Source organism: Solanum dulcamara, chromosome 6, assembly GCF_947179165.1.
Source record: "Solanum dulcamara chromosome 6, daSolDulc1.2, whole genome shotgun sequence".
NCBI lineage: Eukaryota > Viridiplantae > Streptophyta > Magnoliopsida > Solanales > Solanaceae > Solanum > Solanum dulcamara.
This window is the reverse complement of record NC_077242.1, coordinates 79,968,731-79,994,737: the sequence shown is the minus strand read 5'-3', so window position 1 is coordinate 79,994,737 and position 26,007 is coordinate 79,968,731. Positions and strand designations below refer to the sequence as shown.

At 33.1% G+C, this 26,007-nt stretch overlaps 2 protein-coding genes across 8 annotated transcripts; one reads left to right on the top strand and one right to left on the bottom strand.

The window, feature by feature from the left end:
- The first annotated feature begins 9,905 nt into the window (after window positions 1–9,905).
- On the top strand, window positions 9,906–17,820 carry LOC129891696 (chloride channel protein CLC-f). Its single transcript, XM_055967146.1, has 9 exons — window positions 9,906–10,449; window positions 11,165–11,567; window positions 12,421–12,615; window positions 14,037–14,491; window positions 14,584–14,688; window positions 15,870–16,106; window positions 16,266–16,478; window positions 16,630–16,862; window positions 17,296–17,820. Exons 1-9 carry the CDS (start codon window positions 10,114–10,116, stop codon window positions 17,375–17,377), a joined length of 2,259 nt encoding a protein of 752 aa, XP_055823121.1. The 5' UTR covers window positions 9,906–10,113; the 3' UTR covers window positions 17,378–17,820.
- Window positions 17,821–19,026: 1,206 nt separating this feature from the next.
- Window positions 19,027–24,481, bottom strand: LOC129891694 (probable WRKY transcription factor 2). Of its 7 annotated transcripts, none has more exons than XM_055967140.1 (7): window positions 24,291–24,481; window positions 23,989–24,058; window positions 22,847–23,347; window positions 21,112–21,300; window positions 20,159–21,033; window positions 19,903–20,061; window positions 19,027–19,807 (listed from the first exon to the last, which is right to left on the bottom strand). In XM_055967140.1, exons 3-7 carry the CDS (start codon window positions 23,300–23,302, stop codon window positions 19,237–19,239), a joined length of 2,250 nt encoding a protein of 749 aa, XP_055823115.1. In that variant the 5' UTR covers window positions 23,303–23,347; window positions 23,989–24,058; window positions 24,291–24,481; the 3' UTR covers window positions 19,027–19,236. The 7 variants fall into 7 exon arrangements, with proteins under 7 accessions (XP_055823115.1, XP_055823120.1, XP_055823118.1 ...); XM_055967145.1 differs by having other exon boundaries at window positions 20,159–21,021; XM_055967143.1 differs by having other exon boundaries at window positions 22,847–23,314.
- Between the last annotated feature and the right edge of the window lie 1,526 nt (window positions 24,482–26,007).

The window sequence follows — 26,007 nt, the reverse complement described above, 5'->3', positions numbered from 1 at the left end:
AAAATCAACTAAAAGAAGAAGAGAGCAATCAAAAAAGCATTTTAAAGAAAAACAGCCTAAAATTTACAAGAACAAATATTAACAACAATCAAATAATATAATAATAAAAACACAATAAACAACATATGATAAAAATTACGAGTTCTCTTTAGTCTCATATTATAAATTGATTGACATAAAATTAAAAAGACGAGTCTTTTAACACATACAATAAACACTCTTTGGAGGTTATTTGCTAAAATTAGCATCAACATAAAAAAAAATTACATAAAATTACACTCTTTTGTTTTATTTTATATGTTTTAGATGAGCCGAAAATCTATAAGGTAAAATAAGATTGTCTACATATTACTCTCTTCAACTTCAATCACTTCATTTATAAATACCATTCACCACACAATAATTCATACATTACAATCTTCATATAACTAAAATATGAATCAAACAATACATAAATTTGTAATCTTAGATATCGCTTGATATTTCCATAATTATAAAACTATATTATTAAGAGTAAAATCATACAAAATTTAAAATATTTATAAAATAAAAAATGCAAATTCTTTTTAAAATATATTCTATGTATGTTTAATTTGAAACTATAAAAAATTTAAAATTATTTTTTTTAATATCAAATTAAAATAAAATAAATAAATTGAAAGAGGAGAAATAGTTTTTTTTTTTAAAAAAAAGAGATGGTGGTGTTACTCTAGTAAGCTGTCCTATCCAATACCTACCCTATTTGAGGGGATGGGGGGGGGGCTTCTTTGATTTTATTTTTATTTTTTTGTTGTGAATTGTTTATTGCTGATTTTTTTTTTCCCTCATCATGTTTTTGCTAGAATGTCAGTTTCGGCCCCACATATTTCGTGAAATTACACACCGGTACGCTCCCTTTTTCCAATTGCCCACTTCACTACACGACAACTTTTATTCTCTCTCTCTTATTTGTGTGTTTGATGATGACAACAATAACATTCAAACTTGTACTAGTCTTTCGTTGTCGCTTTTTTTTAATTCTATCACCTCACTTTTACCCTTCTTTTCCTCTTAATTACCTCCTCCTTGTACTTTGGGTGATGTTTTATCACAATTGATGGTGGTACACGTCGAGTTAAATAGCATTACATAAATTGGGATGAGAAAAAATTATTATATTAAAAATTTATTTATAGTTGTTAAGTAGTATTTTAATCATACATTTTAAAAGTAGATTTTAAATATTGAAAATAATGTTTATTCATGAAATCTGATTTTCATATCTAATTCAAATTAATTTTTGTGTAAAATTTCACTTTCAAAATATATATTTCTAATCACAACTACATGTCAAAAAATATATTTTAAGTAATATTAACATTAATTTTATAGATAATATGTACTTAGAGTTATTTATAAAAATGAATTTAAAATATATGTTTAAGGATGAGGAAAATAAGGAACTAGGAATTGGAAGGACATGGATTTAGAAGTTCTACATTTTGGAAGAGTGCTATATTAAGAATTAGAAAATATTTTAAGGATAAAACAGTAAATATATAACAAGAAATATTTATAAGCTTAAAATAATAAGTGATTAATTTTATAACTTTTAGTTGATTTTGACGCACCCTAGTATTTACAAAACACATTTATGTATTAAAAACTTTTCATAAGCTTACTTTTCTCTAATTTAATATAATTAGATCATAAATAAAAATGAAATGTGTTTTGATTAATTATGATTCAGTAATAAATTATATATAAAGATGTGTCATATATTTATTAGATGGAATTGTCGTAAACACCGAATGGTTACTCTTACGTTATTGCTTGTAATAAATCATCTCATTACTTGGTAGCTTCCTTGTAATAATATAATTAGGCTTTCATACTAGCTAGCACAATTATTATTATTTTTAAAAAAAAGTAAAACATAAGGAAATTGCAGTTAAGGTAATTCTACGTTACATAAAATACTACTCCATATATATGACTTGGAATAATTCTAGTTCTTAATTTTATGCATATATCTTGACATAATTATCACATCGAGCCATACAATTAATCACTAACGTTTGTATTAAAGTATGCTATTTAGATAGATCACATCTTTAGAAATATGATTGTTTTCCAAATCTTGCGATGCTTTATATGTTAGACTGCCTTTGAATTGTCATGAAGAGTTTCTTGAGTAACATGTGATTAATTAGAGTAAGCAACTCAAACTTGATTAATTAGTTCACTGGCCTTTTGTACATGGGGTAATTACTAGACAATTTTTCTTTAACCATAATATATATAAAGTGTGATGCATGTTAAATACTTTACGTTTGATTTTATTGCGTAGAAAATTGAAGGCACGTCATTTTTTTTCCTTCTTTATATTTCTTGCAAGATTTGGTCTAGTCCTCCTAAGTGTATTTTCTTATTTTCCTTTGTTAGATAAATGCATTCAATTCTTGACAAGAGACATGACATTTAATCATCTTATTAGGGACATAATCCTAAAAGAGATAATATATGGTGAATTAGAAATATAAGGTTAGTAAATAATTGAATATTATTTCACTTTCTTATGGAATTAGTGCACTTTATCTGCTCCTCCTTTTCATACTAGTACTACTAGTATTATTAATATTATTTTGATAGTTTTTATGATTATTTTTTTTCGATTTTTGTCACACTTACTCGTGTACTTATGTTATTGTATTGTATTGTTTTGTTGTTGTTGAATTGTGTGTTCTTTATTTTCATATTTTTTTTTCCAGATTGCTTTGAAATATTTTTCATGAATCGAACGTCTATCGAAAATAAATATATCTCAATATCTCATAAGGTCTACGTATATATTATTTTTTCTTAAATTTCACTTATCAAATTACATTTGATACATTAGAAGTTCTTGGTGGTTTATTAAGAAAGAAAAGAAAGTGAATTTGTTTGTTATTTTATAACTAAAAAAATGGTTACTTCTCTATTAGTAATTATTAACCTAACTAGTAAGAAACCTAAGACTTTTTTTCTCGAGATAATATCTCAAAACTTTATTGAAATAGCTTAATTGTAAGTTGCTCTCTTTAATTCCATTATTATAGCAAGTAGGCATCAATCATTATCTAGTACTATTGGATTTATATAGGTATACGTTTTTATTTTTCTTCATAAGACATGAGAACCACATAAATCTCCAAATAAAAGAAAGCCCCTAATATTAGTTATTAACAAATGGATTATTCTCACTTTCAGAGACGGAGGCAACGTAGCAATATTTTTAACGCCAAACATAAATTCATGTATAAAAAATCTATTGAAATTGCGACAAACAATAGATATGAATGTATAATTTTAAAATAATACTAAAGCATTTAAGTGTTGAACCAATAAAACTTAAATCTTGTTTTGTCAGCTTTGTAGTTAATTGAAAGGATTTAACTAATGCTCTTAATGAAGTCTTCATAATAATTACCTCCCTTCTCAATTATCAAACAAATTAATTCTCTCTTTTACTCTTTATTATTTATTTATTCATTTATTTTCAGTGGGAAGTTGGCTTACAACATATTTTGCCTGAAAATGGCTTTAAGTTTAGACCTACATGAGGATTTTTAAAGTATTTTGTATTTAGTTCTTACTTCTTAGTTCAATATATGATGGCCTACGGTTTTGATTTCTCATCACCAAGTGTGTCGTCATTAAATTTCAAAGTTTTCCTATAACATCTAAAGGTTACCACCAAAAAATATAGCGCACTGGATGGGGATGCTCCTCTCTTAAGTAAGGTCTTGGATTCGAGTCTTGGCTATGAAAAAATCTTCGATAGGAAATGATTTTCTCTCGAATAAGGCCCTACGGGGACATGAATTCGGATATAATCGAACTCCAATACGGATTTCGGACACGGGTGAAAAAAATACATCTAAAAATTATTTAATTAATATTTTTGCTTAGTTGCTAATATTTCAAGTTTGACTATGAATAATTATTACTTTAAGAAAATCCATCTATGAATAATTATTACTTTAAGAAAGTCCATATAGATTAATAAATTCATGCATACATCTAGTTATTGTATAATTGATTCATGAATTATTTTTAAAAAAAAACACTATGGTATAACATGTTAATAACAAAAGTAACTATATATATATATATATATAGTACTAGCTTGTAGAATGTCCACAATAGTTTGTACTACAAAAATAATAGTGTTGTCAATCCATATATAGTTTATCTCTATATGGACGATTTAGAAACTTTTTATATTAGTAGCTCATTTTTGCCTAATATAGTTTTCTTTTTTTTATCCATTATGTGCATTGCTTTGCATAAACCCTATTACAATTAAAAAGAATAATAATATCGGGAGTAGGTATATATGTCTTTCGGCTTTTAAAGAAAATTTTAGTATAAATTAAGGCTCTTAACTTCTTATAATGTTTAATTCCTTTAACAGAATATTTATTACTCCTACTAACATCCTATATATGTTGCAAAATATTTAAGTAAAAAGAAAAAAGTTTCATATTTGGAAGAAAATTAATGAGGATTGTAGAAAATTTTGGCGTAATTAATAAAATTATAGTCATATGATTAGGAGATTATGAATTTGAGTTGTATAGAAACTATCTATCTTAGTAGTCTGACCTTTCTCAGATCCAATGTATATCGTGATTCGTGAGCTTATTGAACCGGGTTGTTTTTTGTCTGAAAAATTAATGAGGATTATACTAATAAAAAGGAATACTTGTGGGTCCTCTTTGCACAAGTTTTCAGAGATGAGGGGGCTATCATGCAAATATCAATAAAAAGGGATTTTACACAAATATCGAGGATAGAATTTTCTCTATTTTTAATTTTATTGCAGCACCGCCTTATAAACCAGAAAATAGTTTGTTTTTTTTTTTAAAAAAAATGATGATAACTCATAACATGGATGGCTTAACAACTTTTAACACACAAAAAAAGTCCATATACAGCTGAACCTCCAAATTAATTAATCCAAAATATATGGAAAAAAAAATGAAATTTTGAAAAGAGTGCATATGGCAGATTATTCTAGGGCATGTTAAGTGTATTGATCTATAATAAATAAAGTAGGGTTTCTTTGGCTGCCAAAGAAGAAGAGACCCCACAAAGAAGAAAAAGAAATCCATGGCAATGAACAATTGACAATATTGACAAAATATAATGTCCTGCCCCATCATACAAGTAATGTTAGAGACTTTTGTTTATACCAATGTCTTCCTGTCTCTACTTTTCAACCTTCCTCTCCAATATTTCAGTATATACCTTTGGGATAAAAATCATCTGAGTGGTGGTAGGACGATAAATATATTTTTATTCCCAATAAAAGATTTGAATTTTTTTGTTAGGTAGGTTAGGGACGATAAGTATATCACCCTCCGAATCTAATAAAATTATGAAAACTCGAATTCTGCCTCGTCAACCTTGTGTATATTTAGAAATGTGATTTGAATCCACTAAGTAAAAGGAGTTGTGGTTCAAATTCATAAATTAAAATTTTGAATCTGATTATATTGTTACAAAGTATTTTACTCTTCAAAATGAAATTTTTCAACATGAATAGAAGTAAAATTAATATTGTGATTGCAGATTCGACACATTATGTATATAGTGATTCGGGACCTATAAATTAAAAATCTTGATTCCGTTTCTGATCGTGAATCTGAATTAATATATGTTGTAATGAAAGCCACTAAACATTAACCCAAACCAACCCCACATATGGCCTAATGAAAAGAAATGGTATCTTCTTGATCACCCACACAATGAGAAATAGTAAAAGATAAAGCGTTAAGGATTTTTTACGAAAGTGGATGCATGTCAAATACTACCGCACTAAGCATTACTACTATTTATGACTAGTTGAAAAAATATTACTGTCATTCCACATGAATATAATATAATGTTAGATTCGTTTTATTAAATTTAATTACATGCATTATGAGAGAAGCTGCGAACAATAATTAAATTTATACCGATTCAAAAGTTATCTGAAGCTGCGAACAATAATTAAATTTATACCGATTCAAAAGTTATCTCAAAAAAAAAGATTTGTTTAAATTCATATAAAAAAAACTTAGAACCCTTTATATCACAAATATAATGTAAGATTCTTTTCATTCATCGTAGAGAAAAGCCACGAACAATAATTAAACACCGGATATAAATAGTTGTGCGAATAGGTTCATCGAATTAAAATTAGGCTCAATAGTATTTTAGTTTTAATAGTATGTACATGAAAGAAATTGAATATCTAACCCATAAATTCAGGTAGCAGAAATTAGTTAAAATTCTTAATAAAAATTGACGTAATTGACGATGGACAAATGTATTCGTTAGATTCTATTATTTTTCTTCTAGCTCATTCTATGCGATTTTTCTTTTACTCCTTCTAGAAGCTTTCACCTTTTCGATGCATAATATAGCTAATGTTTTCCGTCAAAAGTTACAATAAAATTAGTGTGGCTGATCATTTCATTTTAACTTGTAAGATTTAAAAAATAAGGTTAAATGTGTATAAGTTTAATTGATATCATTTGCAGTCCAAATTACTTACTCGATATGGTTGAACTATAGTATCCTTAACACCGTACCAGACATTATAAACATTGAAAAATCTAGATATCTATATTTTACTCTATGATTCAACTAACATACGTGGGATGTTCCTAGCCAAGAGATTTTGTTAACCTAGTAATAATAAAAATGAACATTTGATGAGTTTTTTTTTTCACGATAGACAAGTAAAAGTGGAGATAGATGAAGTAGTAATTAATTATCACTCGGCTAATAGGTAACTAATTATTCGAATAGGATTTACACCAAAAAAAATTCTATTTATCATGATTAAATAATTTAATAAAGTAAAAAATATAAATTAAATTAATCATTATAAAATAATAATAAATTTATATACGAGCGTATGTCATGTATTTACTAACCTTGTATTATTCACTAGAAATGAACTATGTAATATCAAAGGCAGAGCTAGTCCATTAAAATTATTTGATTCTAAATTAATAATTTGAACATATTTAATGAGTTTTTTTTTTAACTATATATAAATGTAAAGTTTTGATCAAAATTATCAAATTTGATTAAATTCGTAATTAAAGCGCTAGTTTCAGTCCTACTATGTAAATGATATATACATGTAACTTCCACATGTTAGTCCCACATCCCACGTTCATTGCAGGGCCAAAAAATAGTATAGTAGTGGTAGTGTATTAGTGTAAATTAATTAATAATGGAAAAGTTACTGGAAAAAATATTTTTTAATAAATATTTATTGATTTCAGCGATATTTTTTATTTATTATTATTTATAGCAATATTATGATATATCTTCTATGTATTAAAAGTGAATTATGCATCCAATATAAATGTATTATAAGTGTTTTAAAATATATTATACTTGTTTAGTAAGAAATTGACACAATGTATTATAAGTGTATTAAAGTATGTGATAAATATATTATCAATGAATAAAACTTATATTATATGAGTTTTATAAATTATTCTCACTAATATATATTAAAATTGTATTATAAGTGTTCAGTGAAAAAAAATATTATTACTATAAATAATAATTATTTTCTTAATATAATATGTTTATGTAATTTTCACTATAATAAACCCATTAATTCCTTTAACACCATTGCTAAGCAAAGCCCAATTAGTCGTATGCGTTTACCTAATTGAAAATGACTCTGTCCCTGCATCGTATGATTTTAATATTTTTAGTCTGTCAATTAAAAATAGCTTTTACTTATTTAATTAGCCATAATAGTTTGCAACGTCACCGCCCATCGGTATAAATATATCATTACTTAATACGGTAATTATATAATATATTGACTAAAATTTTATAATAAAAACTTAGTACAACAAAAAATTTGTAGGACTATTGTATAGGGTAAAAATCCCTATAATCTATTTATCAAACACTTGGGATTAACGAATATCATTATCAAGAATGAAGATTAATCATATAGATGCAGAACCTCTTTTATATTTAAAATTGTGATTTCTACTATTTCCATATTTTTCTAAAAGTGATGTGCGAATTAATTTACACACACTTCAACTATTTAATGAGATATACAATACTTTGTAACAAGGGCGAAGAGATAATGAAAAATATAGATTCGACAGAATTGAATAATTTTGACTCAAATTCAATCGTACAAGTAAAAGAATTTATATTTTAAAATTTATTAGTGAAAAATTCTGATTTCACCTATGCTCCTAACAGGTATCCGATAACCTTTGGTCTTTTGCTATTTCTATTTAAATCTCATCAAAACATTTCTTTTCTTAGTCTAGTAACATTATTATCCTGCAATTTTATTTTATTTTTTTCTGTCTTTGTTTTTTCTTTGACAAAATGGATTTCTTTGAACTAGTATATATTATATACATCATTCACCACATAATGCACATTTATAAGTCAAAATTATTGACACCTTCAAACACTAGCCAGTCCTGTCTGACAAAAATATAATGTCACTATGCCTGCTGGTTCAATCAATATGAATTTCTTAGAATAGTTAAAAACACTAAAATCATGGAGGTTGAAATTATTAATTGGTTTCACTTAACAAAATTAGATTATAAGACAATAGACTTGCTCTGACTAAATCTGTATTACAGATTTGTTAAGCAGTACCTTTAATTAATTAGATTCCTTTTGTCACATCATCATTCAAAAATCAAAATCAACCAGCATAGCATATGCTAGTATATTTTTATTAGGTCCAATATTTCAAAGTATATACAAAGGACAGAATAGTATTCAGTAGAAACATGCTCCACATGTTCTGCTGGCTAATTATCAATGGGAAATGAAATGAAATGACGTTGTGTTTAAACGTGTATTTTACTTTTAAAAAATAAAATTTTGTGAGTGAGAGTCTTAAAAATTAAAAAAATGGCTTGAGTTAGTTTTTGAGAACTTAAAAATATTTAACGATCAAATTTATCAGTTTTCATATGCAAAACAGTTATTTAAAGATAAATTTTTAAAGGTAAAACGAAATTGGTGAATATTTGAATGACTTTAGACACTCAAAAAAATTAAGTTTAGGGGAAGAATACTACAATTAGCCATTAGGGCATGCATCATGCATGTATTCAATTTAACATAAGTTACAATATAATAGTGCCTAAACTCCTCTATATATCTCCAATTAGTTTCAGTAACAGTTGCATTGATCACTTAAGCTACTTAATTAGTGTAAACATGGCCTATATATATAGACAATTTATCAAGATATGGTTATTAGTCCTACACTTGTAAGGTGACATTTGCTTCTTCTTTTTTTTTTTTATAAAAAAAGTGCACTAACCCACTTGAAATAGAGAAGGTAAAAACCTTCTTTCCAACTCTTTGTACAATCAATAATTACAATTATACAAATATCTACTAAAGTGAAAAATAGTATAGTTTTGATGTTGATAATTAAAAAGGGATTCTTGAAATTGAAGAAAACAATTCTAGCTACAACATCTGAAACCACATTGTTGCTTCTATAATCGATGCAATCCTCTTTCTGAAAATGCGTTATCCAATTTATTTCAGCTCGCTATAAGTTCATAGTCGTACAACTCCCTAAGCTAATATCAATAGCAACACACATGAAGATATAATAAAACAACTTTAAATCGAAATAGGACAAGAAATTTAAAAACATGGTCAGAAAAAAAACGTTATACTTTTTGAAAAATGGAAAACATGGTCAGAAGAAAAACACTATACTTTTTGAAAAATGGAGAACTAGACTAGATTTTTATTTTTGTCACTGTTTAATTGAAATACAATAGTGTAAAATAAATCGGTAAAAAACTCTTCAAATATTTGAAAATGTCACCTATATAACAATAAAACTTTCTTGGTCAATGATAGGGACATTTTGGGGATTAACCGCACTTTGTCCTCAACTTCCCGTCGTTAGTATCCCAAAGTCGTCAAAAACCCGACTCCGATAGCGACGATGACAAGTTAACCTACAGAGCAGGAACTTGTTAAATTTACATCCAATTTCGTAATGCATGCTGGTGGAATCGCCGGTTATCCTCCGACGAAAAGCCGGTGAAAAATTCGTCTGAAATGTCAGGAGGTGAGTACGGCGATCACAATGTTTTGTTACGTTCTACTTCATCGGCGTCGGAAGGAGATTTGGAAAGCCAGTCGTCGCCGAGGAGAGCGAATACCAGAAGCATTAAGGATCTATTGAAGCGGTTAGATCGAGGATTTTCTGGTCGGCGATCATCGGATAGGGATCACCGCCACTCCTCGTCGCCATCTTCTTCTAATCGCCGAGGTGTTTCATCTACTGCGGATGAAATTCTCGGTGATAGTGCTCCGCCGGAATGGGCGATGTTGCTTGTTGGATGCCTCCTTGGCCTTGCTACTGGACTCTGTGTTGCCGGGTTTAATCGAGGGGTTAGTTTCAGCTTATAGCTTGCATTTGCGTTAAAGCTTATTTTTGCTCCAATAACTGGACGAATTTAGATAGATTTATTGCTTTTTGCCTATGTTGGCGATTAGTTATTTCATTTCTATTTCCTTATTATTTCAATCTGCACATATAGTGATTGATCTTAAGATGCTTAGTGTGGAGATTTTGTTGAGCTGGCTTCAGATAGATGTTATCAGTAAATCACTCTATTAAACCTAATCATAAACTAGTGGCGTGGATGAATACTCTATTCCAGTCCGTTTCAGTGCATTACTATATGTAGTTTATCTTCTAAAGCAAATTAGTGTTTGCTTTCATATCAAAATCTGAAATTTGTTAATTATGGAAATTGGGAGCAGCAAAATGCTGGTTGCATTACGAAATCTGCTTGTTATAATATTCCTCTTATTTAGTTGTTTGTGTATCTTCCTGGGATTTCAGGGTTTCCAAAGTAGAGATCTTAAGTTAATGAGTAATTGCAGTTCCTGTGGTTTGATTCCTTTTTTGTAGGGGGAATATGCATATTGAGGGTCTGCTTTTGTGACTTGCAAGCTTCTCTGACCATTTTGTTTGTTGATTAAAGGTGTTGCATTTGGAGATTACTTGTACTGTATTTCTTATGTTGTTTGTTGTTAACTAGTAGTCTTTGAACTGTAGTATTTTATTGTATATTGGATGACACCTAGGATATTTGGTTAGGTACACGTAATACACGAGTGGGCATGGGCTGGTACTCCTAATGATGGTGCTGCTTGGCTTCGTTTGCAAAGGCTAGCTGATACTTGGCATCGGATACTTTTAATACCAGTTTTGGGTGGAGTCATTGTTGGCATGTTGCATGGTCTGCTCGAAATATTGGACCAAATAACACAGTCCAGCTCTACTCAGGGACAAGGATTTGATTTGATTGCTGGAATCTTCCCTACAGTGAAGGCCACTCAAGCTGCTATAACTCTGGCTACTGGTTGTTCCTTGGGTCCTGAAGGCCCTAGTGTAGATATAGGGAAGTCATGTGCCTATGGATGCTCAATGATGATGGAAAACAACCGGGAAAGAAGAATAGCTCTCATTGCAGCTGGTGCAGCTGCTGGAATTTCTTCAGGTATGCTATTTCTCATTAAGAAGTATTTGAACCAGGAGATATTCCTAATTCACTTCCAAAGTAATGCAGATATAAGGCCTTTAGCAAATTATACGTTCGGAAGTTGCATTAGTTTGTATGTAATTTCTGAGATGATATTTCTCAGAGGTCTTCTAGGGACGTTGACAAAGATGAGACATTGCTTGTTCAATCTCAAAACCATTATGAGTGGATGATTTTGCAAAGTTCTCTCATAAGGAAGGTTTTTGGTATGTTATAGCTTGTATGGATTATGAATTTCATGCATATTCTAGTGACACTAAGAATAGCACTCTCATGCTGTCCCATCTTTCTTCATTCCTAAAAGACTTCCTTTTCTCTGTTTTCTCTTTCCCCAAAAATGAAACAATGCTGCCAAAATAGGCAGTCACCTTGGAGCCAAATTGCCGACAAGTCTTTTGAGCTGCAAGTTTCAATACGGGTCTCAATATCAAAGGAGTAGAAACTGTTCATCCTAGCTAATATGATTTTGTGTGGGTCCCACAGGCCGTTTATTATTACTACTACTACAATAACGACGACGACAACAACATACCCAGTGAAATCCCACTAGTGGGGTCTGGGAGGAGTGTGTACGCAGACCCCTCCCTACCTTGGGAGGAAGAGAGGCCGTTTATTATTGCAGGGAGAAATACTTGCTTATTATTTTTGTCGATGTGTCATATACATAGTCGGATAGTCTTCTATAGTGCACTTCTGATACGTGCATATCCATGAGAATACACTTGTCTGTGTGAATTGTGGCTTTGCGCCTCTCTGGATCTTGCCTCATCTGGTTGATGGATCTTTAGGTTTAAGTTCTTTTGTTCTGCAGGTTTCAATGCAGCAGTAGCTGGTTCTTTCTTTGCGATTGAAACAGTTTTAAGACCACTCCGTGCTGAAAATTCACCCCCTTTTACAACTGCGATGATCATATTGGCTTCTGTTATATCATCAACTGTATCAAATGCAGTACTTGGGGAAAAACAGGCTTTCACAGTGCCCACGTATGATATGAAATCTGCTGCCGGTATTTGATCTAATTCTAGTTTATTTTATTATTGCTATAGCATTACTACTCTAGTGCATGAGTATTTTCGTGGGTGTTGTTCTATTTATTTGTTCTATAGCAGACATGAGCCAATTACGAGGGGTATTTGCCCTTTACTGTTTGGGTGCACTCAGCCAGTGTTCATGTTCATGTTGTATTGTTGAATGAAATTTCTTGTAATCAGGGAATTTTGAATATACATTGATATAGTTGTACCATTTCTCCTGAGAATGTTTCCCGGTAGTATTCATACGTACTATTGTCATTCGCATGCTAAATTTCGCTAAAAAAGGAATGGTCCGTCAAACATGCTTTTCTCTTGTCTCCTAGATGTCTAAAGTAACATCTGAGTGTACTGTCTCTTGTCTCCATTGTTATAGGTCGTAACATGGAGTCAATTGCTATTCTAATTCTTGGCATGGATATCATGCCAACCTCTCACACCTCCTCACCGGGCATCTAGGCATCTCCTCATAACATGCCTGAACCATCTCGGTCTCACTTTTCTCATCTTGTCTACCCCAGAGGTCATTCCTACCTTGTCTCGGATATCTTCATTCCCAATCTTATCTCTCCAAGCAAGCCCACACATCCACCTCAACATTCTCAATTTCACAACTCATCTTTTGAACATGAGTGTTCTTAACAAGCCAACACTTCGTCCCATACAACATAGTTGGCCTAATCACCACTTTGTAGAACTTACCTTTAAGTTTATGTGGTACATTCTTATCACTTATCGGACAAGATTAGTAAGAGAACCACGTTTGTTTTTATTGTTTCTTTAATTACATGGTATGGTATGGTTTGATTTCCTAGTTTTGTAACCATTAAAACCCTCACTTTTTGAAACCACCAATTTGGTGGTATCCCATTACTTACTTATTTTTTTTCAATTATATCCTTACTAAATTTCAAATAATTCTAATTTATCCTTTATTAAGGGTATTTTCATAAATTTATCAGTTACGACATAGTACCATACAGTCAAATCAAACAACAAAATTATCATTAAACAATAGCAAACCATACAGTTTATCCAAACATAGTATTGTATTGTACCATACAGTACCGTACATTATGAAATCATGGGAAACGACCATCCAAATAGAGTGCTAGACTCCAGGATTTGTCTCCAAACCTCCAGCTCAGGGATAACTCCACCGCCATTCTCGTCAATCAGTACTATGTCATTTGCAAATAACAACGGACACCACGACACCTAACCTTGGATATGGTGTGTTGTAAGATACATTTAAGAGAGAATGTATAAAGTGATGTCGGTTTTAGATGACTGGGTATCATGTTACTTCATGCTTTACGTGTATAAACTGTCTTGATTCTTACTCTATTTTATATGGATTTCTTTCTGAGTACTTGAGCATGCTTCCTTTTTGTAGAGCTTCCATTGTATCTGATACTGGGGATGCTGTGTGGAGTAGTAAGTGTTGTTTTCACTCGATTGGTGTCCTGGTTCACCAAGGGGTTTCAGTTCCTCAAGGAAAAGTTTGGACTTTCTGATGTTGTCTGCCCTGCTTTGGGGGGTTTAGGTGCTGGTGTAATAGCTCTGAGATATCCTGGAATTCTCTATTGGGGTTTCACTAATGTTGATGAAATCCTACATACTGGGAAAACTGCATCTGCCCCTGGAATTGGATTGCTAGCTCAATTAGTTGCTGCAAAAGTTGTGGCCACTGCTTTGTGCAAAGGGTCTGGCCTTGTTGGTGGATTGTATGCACCAAGCTTAATGATAGGTGCTGCTGTAGGTGCTGTATTTGGAGGGTTAGCCGGGGAACTAATTAATTCAGCTATTCCAGGGAATGCTGCTATTGCCCAGCCACAGGCATATGCACTGGTCTGATATACTTTTACCTTCCCCAAACAATTATTACACTTCAATTCCGTTTAGGTAGTAAACTTTTCTAATGGATAAATGTAAAAACGCAGGTGGGGATGGCTGCTACACTAGCTTCAGTTTGCTCAGTGCCTTTGACTTCAGTGCTTTTATTATTTGAGTTGACAAAAGATTATAGAATTTTGCTTCCTCTCATGGTTAGTCTTGCTGAACAAAGATTCACTAGCTCTAGTTGCTTTTCATGTGTGTTACTAAAAGCTCCCATGCTTGCTTAAAACACCTATCTGTTTTATCTAATCTCCTACTTTCTGAGTAACTCGAGTCCTCTTTGTGACAGACAGTTGTCATCCTAGGTTAACTTCATAATTTGAGTATGTAATGGACTTCCTTTAATTGCGTGCGTTAATTTTTGAGTTACTCTCATTCTGAAAATCAAGGTTTCCCTGCTTTGCTACATGTCTGGTGTTTCGTTTACAAGTTTATCTTAGGTAATACAACAACAACAACAACAGTGAAATCCTTCAAAGTTTATCTTAGGTAATTATTACGTATATTCCTGACTTTTAACCGTGGCAGTATTGCGGTTTGCTTGTACTGAGCGTTAACTGAATTTGAGCTCTTTGTGTGTTTGACCTATAGCCTGTTTGGATTGACTTATTTTTAAGCAGCTTATAAGTTGAAAACTGCTTATAAGTTTTAAAAAAAAATAGGTGCAGGCTACCTTTTTTTTTTGACTTATAAGTTGTTTTCAACTTATAAACTGCTTAAAATAAGTTCATCCAAATAAACCCAACTATTTATTGGGGCTTATTTTAAGCACAAAATGACTTTAAGTTGGCCAGCCAAACACTCAAAAAAAGCTGAAAACAGCTTATAAGAAGATTATAAGCCAATCCAAACGGCCTCCTACAAATTTGGATTAAGTGGATCTTTTGGCTACTATCTGAACATTCTCCTGGAAAATCTGCGCTGAAATCACCCTGAGGGAGAGTGTGTGTGGTCAGGTGGTGAATTTGATCTTGATAACCTTTTTGGTTGGTTAATTTAATCTTGATTACTTTTGGCCACAAGATGATGCTAACACGTTGGACTGTTGTGCATTTGAGAGGTAAAAGGGCTAAACTCTAGGAAACTATGCTGCTATAATAAGGAGACCTATTATATTAAATTACATTACACACATAACATAACATTACATTATAGTGTACTACATAAAGACTAAACCTTTATAGGACATATACAAGTATGACTTGCATTTGTGTTTGCTAGTTAGATGATCACATAGATGTTCTTTGCTATTCTAGGTTGCTGTTGAAAAGATATATGTGGTAAAACTTGCATTTTTAATCATGCAATTGTTTTAAATGTTCTTTAATAGGGTGCTGTTGGGCTGGCAATATGGGTGCCTTCCGTTACCGACCAGCCAAAAGAAACAGAGTCATCAGAAGCCAAGTTTGCATCAAAAGGTTACTCTATTCTTTCACCAGCTGGCGAAAAATATGAAGGGAATGTTTCAAGGCAATCTGGTGAGAGAAATAATTTGGAACTAATGGTGATTGGGAGTCGTAACAGTCATGAATCATTTGATGAAGGTCTCATTTTAGAAGATCTAAAGGTACTATCTTTGCGTTTGGCATCAAGAAAGTGGGAAAAGATTGCATTTTATGGGATCTTGCTTTTCAAGTTTTTGAACAAAACACTACCTATTTTCTTTAGGAGACTTGTTTTGTGATTTAGGTACTTCAAGAATCTAATGTGTATTTCGTTCTATTAGGTTTCTCAGGCCATGTCAAATGATTATTTGAAGGTCTCTCCGAGCCAAACTGTGAAAGAAGCATTAGAATGCATGCATGACGGCCGACAGAGTTGCGTTCTTGTGGTTGATGCTGAAGGTAACTTGGAAGGAATTTTAACATATGGTGACGTCAAAAGGAGTTTGTTTAAGAACCTTGGGGATTCGTCCAACAAAGATTTATCAGTCACAGACGTATGTGCTTTAGATTGCTATCATGACAAATGTCTGTTAGTGTTCATTTCTTTTTCTCCCTGATTTTGTGTTCACTTTCCCATCTTTGCCTCCGGGAGTTCAGTCCATTTGAACCTCCTTTTTGTTCTTACTTTAGTTGCATGATTTACAGGCAAATACTTGTCTTGTGTCCTCTATATGCACAAGAGGGATAAGCTATCGTGGCCAAGATTGTGGACTCCTAACATGTTATCCTGATACGGATCTAGCAATTGCGAAGCAACTAATGGAAGCCAAAGGAATTAAACAATTGCCTGTGGTCAAGCGTGGTGGAGAATTCAGAAGAGAAAGAAAGCGCAGAATTATTGCTCTTCTGCATTATGATTCACTAGAGGAGTCGATCAGGTTTTGCATCTTCTCTATGTAATTTCTCATATTATGCTTGTATGTTGTTCCATTTTTCATATTATGCTTCTTTGGTCGTATTAGGTTGCTTCTTATTCCAACTGTCATTTGCAAAAGAACATTATTATACAAAGTAAGTAAATAAAAAGGAGCAAAATACAAGGTGTTGAAGACGGGAGTAAATCAAGAAAATTAGGATGAATTATATTTTTTGGTATTAACAAAACTATGTAGATGGAGCTGAACTTTACAAGAGTTTTTCGAATCCTTGTAAGATAAAAATGAACATATTTTGTTTTAAAATGTAAATTGGCTCCCAGTACAGCCTTTGTGCTGATGACTTATAGACGACTCATTGGTGGATTTTGAATTGTTTAGAAGTTCTTGGGTTTTGTATTGTCAGTGTGTTTTCTGAATGTAATACATCCTACAGGGGTGAAGTGAGTCGCCGGAAGTCTGTCTACCAGCAGAATGAAGAAGAAAAAGACAAGCAGATCATAACAAATGGCCATTAATTACTCAAGGCACTGAATATCACTAGCAAGTTTCAACAAGAAATTTGTGTTTGTTCTAATTTGGCATCTGGTTGGTATATGCAACTTTGCTGCACTCCTGTAATCTGAGACTGGGAAGCAGGCTTCAACAAGAAATATATAATTTAGTTGGTAGGTAATATCCAATTTACTGTATATTCCTCACTTAATGTGCGTGCAGAAATTGAGGTTCCTTCCTGTTTGTTTCTGGAGCGGACATGCTGCACCAGGCTGGCCTACCGAGCCCGAGCGTAATATCATAAATTTTTCTCACTAGTTTTGTTTTGTACTCATCGGAAAGGCAGTTGTCAGAGTAAATTTGACATTTGACATTTTGTACATGAAATATATACTTGGTAGATCAGGTTAACATCAATGTGCGATATCGTCATGGACAAATATATATATATATATACATAAATTGAGAGACTACTTATTGATACTAGTTGAAATTCTATTCATATGTTTCTTTTGATATGTTTGTTCCCTTTTTTAACCATTTACACCGTGATAGAAATTGCTATCCTAAAAAAAATTCCGGAAACATATTGCCTACTCATTTCATATTTTTCCATTGAAGTGTCTAGCTTGATTTTCACTACTTTGGATGGATTTGTCTAAAGTGGTTTCTTTTTTTTCACTTTTTCAACCTAAGTGCTTAAAAACACTTTTTATGTTACCTAAACACTTCAAAACTTAGCCATTTAAAATAAGCCAATTTAAACATCCACTTAATTGTGAAATTCATTACATGTCGACCTAATGATGCTCTACGCCGCCTAGTAGTTTAGCTAAGCAGCCAATTTAATCATAATAACCTTCGGCCATAAAATTCCTTCAGCCTAACATGCTGGACCTTTATATGTTACTTTATTAAATGACAAGGGCGATATTTAAAAAAAATAAAAAATCTCTCATAATTTGTTAAAATGAACAAGTAAAAATAAAATCAAGGGAAAATTCAAATGAAACGGAGGGACTAATACTATATGCTATGCAACACAACAACTAACAAAATATGCTCAAACATATCAGGAAGTCGGTACCTTTCCTAAATGTTCAACTAATGTTGATTTAGGCAAACTTTGATTACGAAACTTGTACAACTTTCTACTTCTCTTAAATGTTAGAAACATTTTAAATAAAGAGCACAATGCATTTAGCAGTTCGCTTGGATGGTGGTTAGAGTTACACAAAGTTTAGTTATTCATCTAGGGGTCGTTTGGTTGTTGGTTAAAGTGGGGTTTTAGTAATTTATGTAGGAGTCGTTTGGTTGTTGCATCAAGTTATGCAAATATTAGATGCAGTGACTAGAACGACAATGAACCTCAACTTCTGCACAAACATAAGAATATAAATATACCTATTGATGTTCAACTAAGAACATAAACTTCTTGTAGCAGCCTGTGCTTCCAATTCTCAGACTAGATATGAGTGCTGCAAAAGTTGCATGCATATACCAACTGATTTCAACAACAGAACAAAGATAAATTTCTTGTAGAAACTTTTTTCTTTAATAAAAGAGGGAGGCCATCATGGTGCGGTTTAGGCAAAAGAACTAGTACAAGGAGGACATAAACCTTAGCCTCCAAAATATGATGAAGTAAGATAGGACATGGAACTTTTCCATGTTACAACCTGAAATTGTTGTCAGTATAGCAAGAAGCAGAAGCACAAACACCAAATAAATGGCTGCATATATGGTATTTAGAAGGAAAAACGACGACAAAATATAGCTTCAAAAAATTGAATTATAGGACTTTGTGTAGAGGTATGCCCATTAAATACCAAAATAAGCATCTCTAACTTTCCTTTCTTTAGAGAAGGCAAAAACTGTGAATTTACATCTGAGGTCCAAGCGGCAACCTGTTCATAAATTGCTGATAAACCGATGAGCCATTGGAGAGGTTCAATCCAGGATCCGACATAGGTTCCACCTTCGGTTCTTCCTTTGGGAACATAAATCCCATATCATGCATGGGTCGCGGCTGTCCCAGATATGGATGAATAGGAACCTCCCCTGACTTGTTTTGATTGGGGTGAAATCCAGCCATTGCCAGACTGGATAGGCCACCTTGCTGGTTCATTCCATAGCTAAATCCTGGGGTATGTCCAAGCTGGGGCCTCCCTGACAGACCAAATGAGCCCAGTGAAGGTTGCCTGTCAAACAGCGCCATGGCATTCTGAAGTTGTGCAGGCTCGGGCCTATGTAAATGGTTTTGAGCAGGGGCAGTTACTGGAGTTAGATGAGTGTTGGAGGCCCCTGAATTAACATGACTACTGTTGCGAGCTGCAGGAACATCGTGGTTGTGCTTCCCTTCATAGGTGGTAATCACCGATTTCAGGTCATGTGAGGCCCTCTCAACATGCTTCCTGACATTGCAGCCAGCACTTGTGCACTTGTAGTAACTCCTGGCAAAGGGGAAATCCATCATTTTTAGCAAAACAACTTTACAAGTCAAAATTCAAGATTCTGGTGTCATAAAGTTTAAATCAATGTGACAAACCTTGGATTTGGATTCCCTTTAACAACCTTTTGCCCGTACTTGCGCCAGCGGTATCCATCATCAAGGATGTCCACTTCGCTTGTAGTTTGAACCACAACTCTTGGCTCCCTGATGGCTCTAGTGGCACCAGTCATATCTGCAGAGTAAGTCTCGAGCTTCCTAGTAATATTACCAAAGAGATAATAAAAAGTTAAGTAATCATGTCAACTTGATAGAATTTTGGAAATCTTATTCATTAAGGCTAACGATGAAATACCGTCTTTTAGAGTCGGACTCATCTCCTTCACCATCATAACCTTGTGATACACTGCCATGAGTTCCACGATCATCTTCATCTTCATCATTTGAAAAAGTCGATGACACATCTACTGCATCCCCTGATTCCAACTGAGTGTTATTCTGAGCAGAGAAAGCGGCAGATCTGTTGCAGTACTCGGAGCCCAAGTTCGCTGATGATGTTGCATCAAGATTGTTGTTCCTCCAATCAAAACCTCCTCCAGCACTAGGAGCTTTCTGGATGTTTGAACGACCCAGATCAACATTAACACCACTTGAACCTTGTTCTGCACCGTCCAGCTGTAGGTCACCAAGTGAATTTGTAGATCCAAGGGCTGATCTACGGTTAGGTGGTGGTTTTGGGTGATTGTGGGCTCCCTTGTATATAATCTCAGTAATATGGCCCTCCTGAGATCGCTCCACTTTCTTCTTGACTGGACAGTTTGGATGTGTGCACTTATAATAACTTCGGGGATACTCGCTTCCTTTAACTTGTTTCTGACCGTATTTTCGCCAATTATAACCATCTTCAGCTGGGGCACCAACAACATTTGGATCTCCACCTCCTCTTTGATCAATGTCCTCATCTTGTGGTTCATCGAGAGGTGGAGAATGCTCCACAGTACTACCAACTGTCTGAAAGGTCCTCGACTCTGGTGTAACATTACTACCCATGACATCCTTCTCAGCAGAAAATCTAGGGAAATCAGATGCTTGATGAAGTGTTCCATTCTGAGTCGGATTTTGTGTAGCTTCCACACGGTGAGATAGAAGTGAGTTCTGTGAATGAACTGAAACTTCAATGTTTGGGAATCCTTGCTGAGAAAAATTGGACGGGTTCACCTGCAACCAAGACTAACAAACAAGCTCAGAGATTGGAAACAAACAGAATATCTGTACGGAGTGCATTCGAGAGACAGAGAGAGTGATTACTCTGCTGGTCGTGCCAGGAAAAAGAGATGGAGCAGTCTCTGGAACTGGCTTGAAAGAAAAGGACGATGAATTCATACTCTCTAAAGCATTCTCTTTCCTCTTATCTGGATCCTCCATCATCAATGCCGAGTTTCGACTCTCGATGCCTGAGGAAAATGGAAATTTTCCAGTTGTTGGGGATGGTTGCACCTGCAAGACATTGATAGAAACTTTTATATGAAAGAGAACTTTGAAGAAGAAAACTTCAGCTTCAGAACAATGGGAGTTACACACAGATGTACAAGCACCCAAAAGAAGTAATCTTTGTATTAGATCAAAGCCAGAAATGATTCAAGCAAATGGTGCCTCTAAATGATACTCCCTTTGTTTCAATTAGTTTGTTTGGTTTTGACTTGACACAAAATTTAAGAAAGTAAATAAGAGTTTTGAATCTCGTGGTCTTAAATGAACTAAAGATATGTCGAATGAACCAAAATGTTCTTTAATCTTGTGGTCTTAAACATGCCATGTGAGAAGTTAGAATTAAAGAGTTACCAAAAAAGGAAAGGGGCATTCATTTTGAAACGGACTAAAAAGGATGGTAAGACAAACAAATTGAAACAGAGGGAGAAAACATATCAAAAACAAGATCTTGCAAGATTAACATCTTAACAATAAAACAGCTGTCCTGCATAAGTAACTACAGACCTTGAAGCTCTTTTCTGAGTTCTGAAAACTTCAATTAGAAGATTAAATTAATAGTAAACCCATTATATGGACCATGATGTGAATTAGGACTCACAACTTCTTAAAACTCTGACAAAGGGTTTTGCTTTGGTATAATATAAAGCAGGGGGAAGATGGATGGATGACAGATTTTATTGCAGATGAACTTTGCAGTGCAAGCAAACTTGAGGTAAGAGACCGCAGGTTAAAAAATATTTTATGATGCGTATGCTACAAACTCAGAAGATGAGATCTTCAATTCAGTAAATGCAGAAAAGAATGGTATGGAGTTTGATAAAATGCAAGAAATTTATCCCATTAAAAGAGAATGCTCATGACAGTGGCACACAAAAAAGCATCTCAGTTTTATTTATGAGCTAATGTTTTATAAAAAGAACATGATAACTACTTACAACAAAGAACTCTCAAAGCATGTAAGCATATAGCCCTATACAACTTTATATATTACTCTCTCCGTATCAAAAAGAATGTAGCCTTCCTTTTTTGGCAACTGTTTAATTCTAACTTTCCACATAACATGTTTAAGACCACAAGATTTAAAGCATTTTGGTACAGTCTACACATCTTTAGTTTGAGACCACAAGATTCAAGTCTTCATTGCTTTCTTAAACTTCGTGTTAAGTCAAAACCAGACAAACAAATTGAAACGGAGGGGGTAGTATATTTTCACAAATCACAGCACAGAACAATCATGGACTCTTGCCAAAAAATCAAAGAATTTGGTTAGGTAGAACTATAAAAATAGATAAAAGTATGTGACTTCGCTTGATCCATTCAGTATATCACCTAAGAACAACTCTAATCATAGTCTCAACTCCTCTTATCACATTGCAGAATCAATAGCCTATTATTTAAACTTGTGTGTTATATCCCCTTCATTTGTTGTTGGCATGCCTCTTAAACTTCCACCATCATAACATAGTTCAGAAATAACCAATAATAAGCAACCTAATTCTGGGAAATCAATTATGTGATGGAGGCAAAGGGTTTACACAAGGTGTATTCATACCAGTGAATTTGAGAGGAAAACAGGAGACTCTAGCAGGGTTGTTGGACTAAGACCAGGAGGAATAGTTAAATAAGGAGACCGAACTCCTTGATTCTGCCTCAGATCAGCAGGTCTAAGGCTCTCGGTGTTCAGCTTTGGGGCATTAAATCCAGCTCTAGCTGCCATTCTTTCCAAGAGTCCTCCTCTGTGAGAGCTCATTTTCTGGTCAGACAGTGCACTCAACTTCACAGGTTGTTGTTCACTGATTGCAGCTTGTGCTCCATCATTTCCATCAGAATTGCCAACATGTTCTTGAGGCCCAGAAGCTGAATTTCCACGTTTAGCTTCATTGGTTCCCTCAAATGTTGATCTTGACCCAACATCATCACCTAGCAGTGAAGAGAAAAAGGTTCTTGGACTTGGGCTTGGAGGCATCCAATCTCCCATAATGGCAACATGATCATCAAATCCACCCATCAATTGTCAACACTGTTAGCATGAGCAACACAAAGGCCAAATTAACTGCAATAGGGAGTAGCATGAAATGAATATGAAGCCACAAAGATTCTAAACCACATCAATTATTAAAACAGCTATTTCTTGAGTGCTTCTTAACAATGTCTAATGAGGAGTGATACTCGAGGCGCTAAAGCTACTTCCGCCGTAAGGCACTTAGCTGTCTTAGGTAATGGTCTGACAAGCATATCTGAGACAATATATATACATATATGCGTGTGTGCACGCGCGCTTCAGAAAAAACAGAGCAAAGATCTCCATACCAACCTCTCCACTAATCAATTTTCCTTCTATATCCACCAGAAACACAATGACTCTCGGATTATCATCTTTTAGTTTTAAATTGGGGGTAGGGGAAGGGATTACAAGGTGGGGAATCGAACTCTCACCAACAACGTCAAAGTTCAGGTAGCCAACCAACTAATTGAGCTACTAAGGTTCCCCTGGGATTATCATTAAATCAAAGGAATCAGAATACAACAGCATAAAAGTATTCACATATACCCCTCCATCATATTTTCCTTTTGTTATCAAAGAAAAGCCCATCAAAGGAAAAGAAACATCCATAAATTAATTACATTCCACAATATCAGAATTTTCATCTAGGGCAGCTGTAAAAACATTCAATTCCTGCAAGAAAAACTTACTTCTCCTGCCTGTAACTGATTATAGAAAGTAAAGATTGAAACTTTACTAAATCTTGAAGCACATCAGGATCTAACAAATAAGGAAACAACAAAAAGGGAAATAAGAAATCATTGGGTCATAAAAAAAATATCCAAAACAAAGAAGGCAGGCACATAGTAGATAAAAACCCCAGGAGGAAAATCAATCATTAGAAAGTGATGATCAAAGAATAACAAGGCAAAAAAGTACCTGAACAAACATAAAAAAGACAGTCAAAGAAAAAAATGATAAAAAAGAAGAAAGATAGACGCTTTGGCCTAACCTTCAACACAGATTAGACTCAGCTTAATGGAATTTTTTTTTTCTTTTTCCAACTCCCACCCAAAGACTTTCTTCCAAGAAACAAATGGGAAAAAGCAAAAGCAATCCTTTCTCCACAACTTGCTGTCAATTTCTCCCCTCTTTCTCTTTCTCTCTCTGTGGAAAAATGGCTAGATTGGCCACAAGATTATGATTGATTAGGCAAAAGAAAAAATAATTATAGGAATATATGAATAAAAATTGGAAGTGGGGTCTGTTTGGATGTTATGGTGGACCTCTAAATGTTTTGGAATCTTTTGAAAGAGAGAAACAATGATATTGGGGATTTTTATGAGACTTTTAAGGCACATACAAAATTTATTTATTTCTTATAATCATTGTCTGAGTCAGTTTTTGCATACCTCGATTAATTTTATGAGATAGCTATCACTTTCCACTAGCAACATATAAGAGATAACTATATTCATCAAAGCCAGAACAAATGGAAAAAAATCACTTAGTATTATCTCTATTGAAAATTTAACTTGAAACTTTATGGTGCTCAACCCAAATCATCAGTCACTAAGCCATATTATTAGGATCAACACACAATTATGATTTTTTTTTATTTATATCTACTCTATTCGTTTCAATTTATTTATTTTACTTTCATTCTCAGCTCGTTTAAGAAAAAATATCTCTCTTTTTTTTTCTTCTTGAAAATGATTTAATGGGCTGGGCTAGAGGGGAAAAGAACCCGGGTCGAAAAATGTGATCCAAGTTTGACCAGCCAATGATAGAAAGCCACGTGGAATGGGTAGGTTGACTGATGGAGCTAATTTTGGGGAATAACATGTTATGATAAAACGGACAAATGGCCAAACTAAAGTGATCGCATCTAATTTTTATTTGCTTTTTGGCAACAATAGATTTTAATGCATTTTTGAAAGTACTATTATTTTCAGTTAAATCATTAATTATTAGAGTTGGATAAACACTTTCCTTTAATGATGTAAGTTTGAGATCTACCATTAAGAGTGAGTAAATTATTTTTAACAAGTACTAACTAAGCTAGTATTAATAATAATGTTATATATATTATGATACATTCTTTTCAAATTATTACATACTTTTAAGTGTGTTATTGCTTAAGATTTGAAATACTCAACGAATAAGAAGCAAACATAACTTCTCTTCCATATTTAACGTTTTGGATGAAATTTTAGGTGGATAAATATAATTTTATGGATGATCGATGAATATGATTTTTGAAATATAATTGCATATTTCAATACGTTGAAAGTTAAAATTAATTTTTATTGTTTTAAATATGAGTTTCATAGGTGATATTTTAATTTTTTTATTGTTTTTTCTCCTTCCAAAGATGATATTTTTATTTTATTATGATATAAATTTAGTCAATATTTACATGGTAGTTAAGTGCTATGTTTGCCTACTAAATTAAATTAGTGTAAATATCAAGTACGAGTATATATGTATTTACTTTGTTTCTACGTTTATTTTTCATTAATTTTTCTATTTATTGTTTTTGTAATTATGTGTGTGGCTAGTTGTTGTTGATGTGTGGCTAGTTATTAGTAGGAAAGAGTGGATCGAAGAACAGAAATGAGAGTTTTACGTGAAAATGGACTTCTTAGCTCATTTAAAGGTAGGTGAATCTGATAATTGTCTAATAAATTTTTATTTTTTACTAATTGTGTAAATGTATATGAAAAAGT

Coding starts and splice junctions, on each gene's coding strand:
- LOC129891696 (XM_055967146.1), top strand. CDS start 10,114: ATGTCAGGAGGTGAGTACGGCGATCACAATGTTTTGTTACGTTCTACT. Junction 12,616..14,036: donor TGATATGAAATCTGCTGCCG/GTATTTGATCTA, acceptor TCCTTTTTGTAG/AGCTTCCATTGTATCTGATA. Junction 16,479..16,629: donor AAGATTTATCAGTCACAGAC/GTATGTGCTTTA, acceptor CATGATTTACAG/GCAAATACTTGTCTTGTGTC.
- LOC129891694 (XM_055967140.1), bottom strand. CDS start 23,302: ATGGGTGGATTTGATGATCATGTTGCCATTATGGGAGATTGGATGCCT. Junction 20,062..20,158: donor GAGTCCGACTCTAAAAGACG/GTATTTCATCGT, acceptor TAATATTACTAG/GAAGCTCGAGACTTACTCTG. Junction 19,808..19,902: donor AAAGGGAATCCAAATCCAAG/GTTTGTCACATT, acceptor CCCCTTTGCCAG/GAGTTACTACAAGTGCACAA.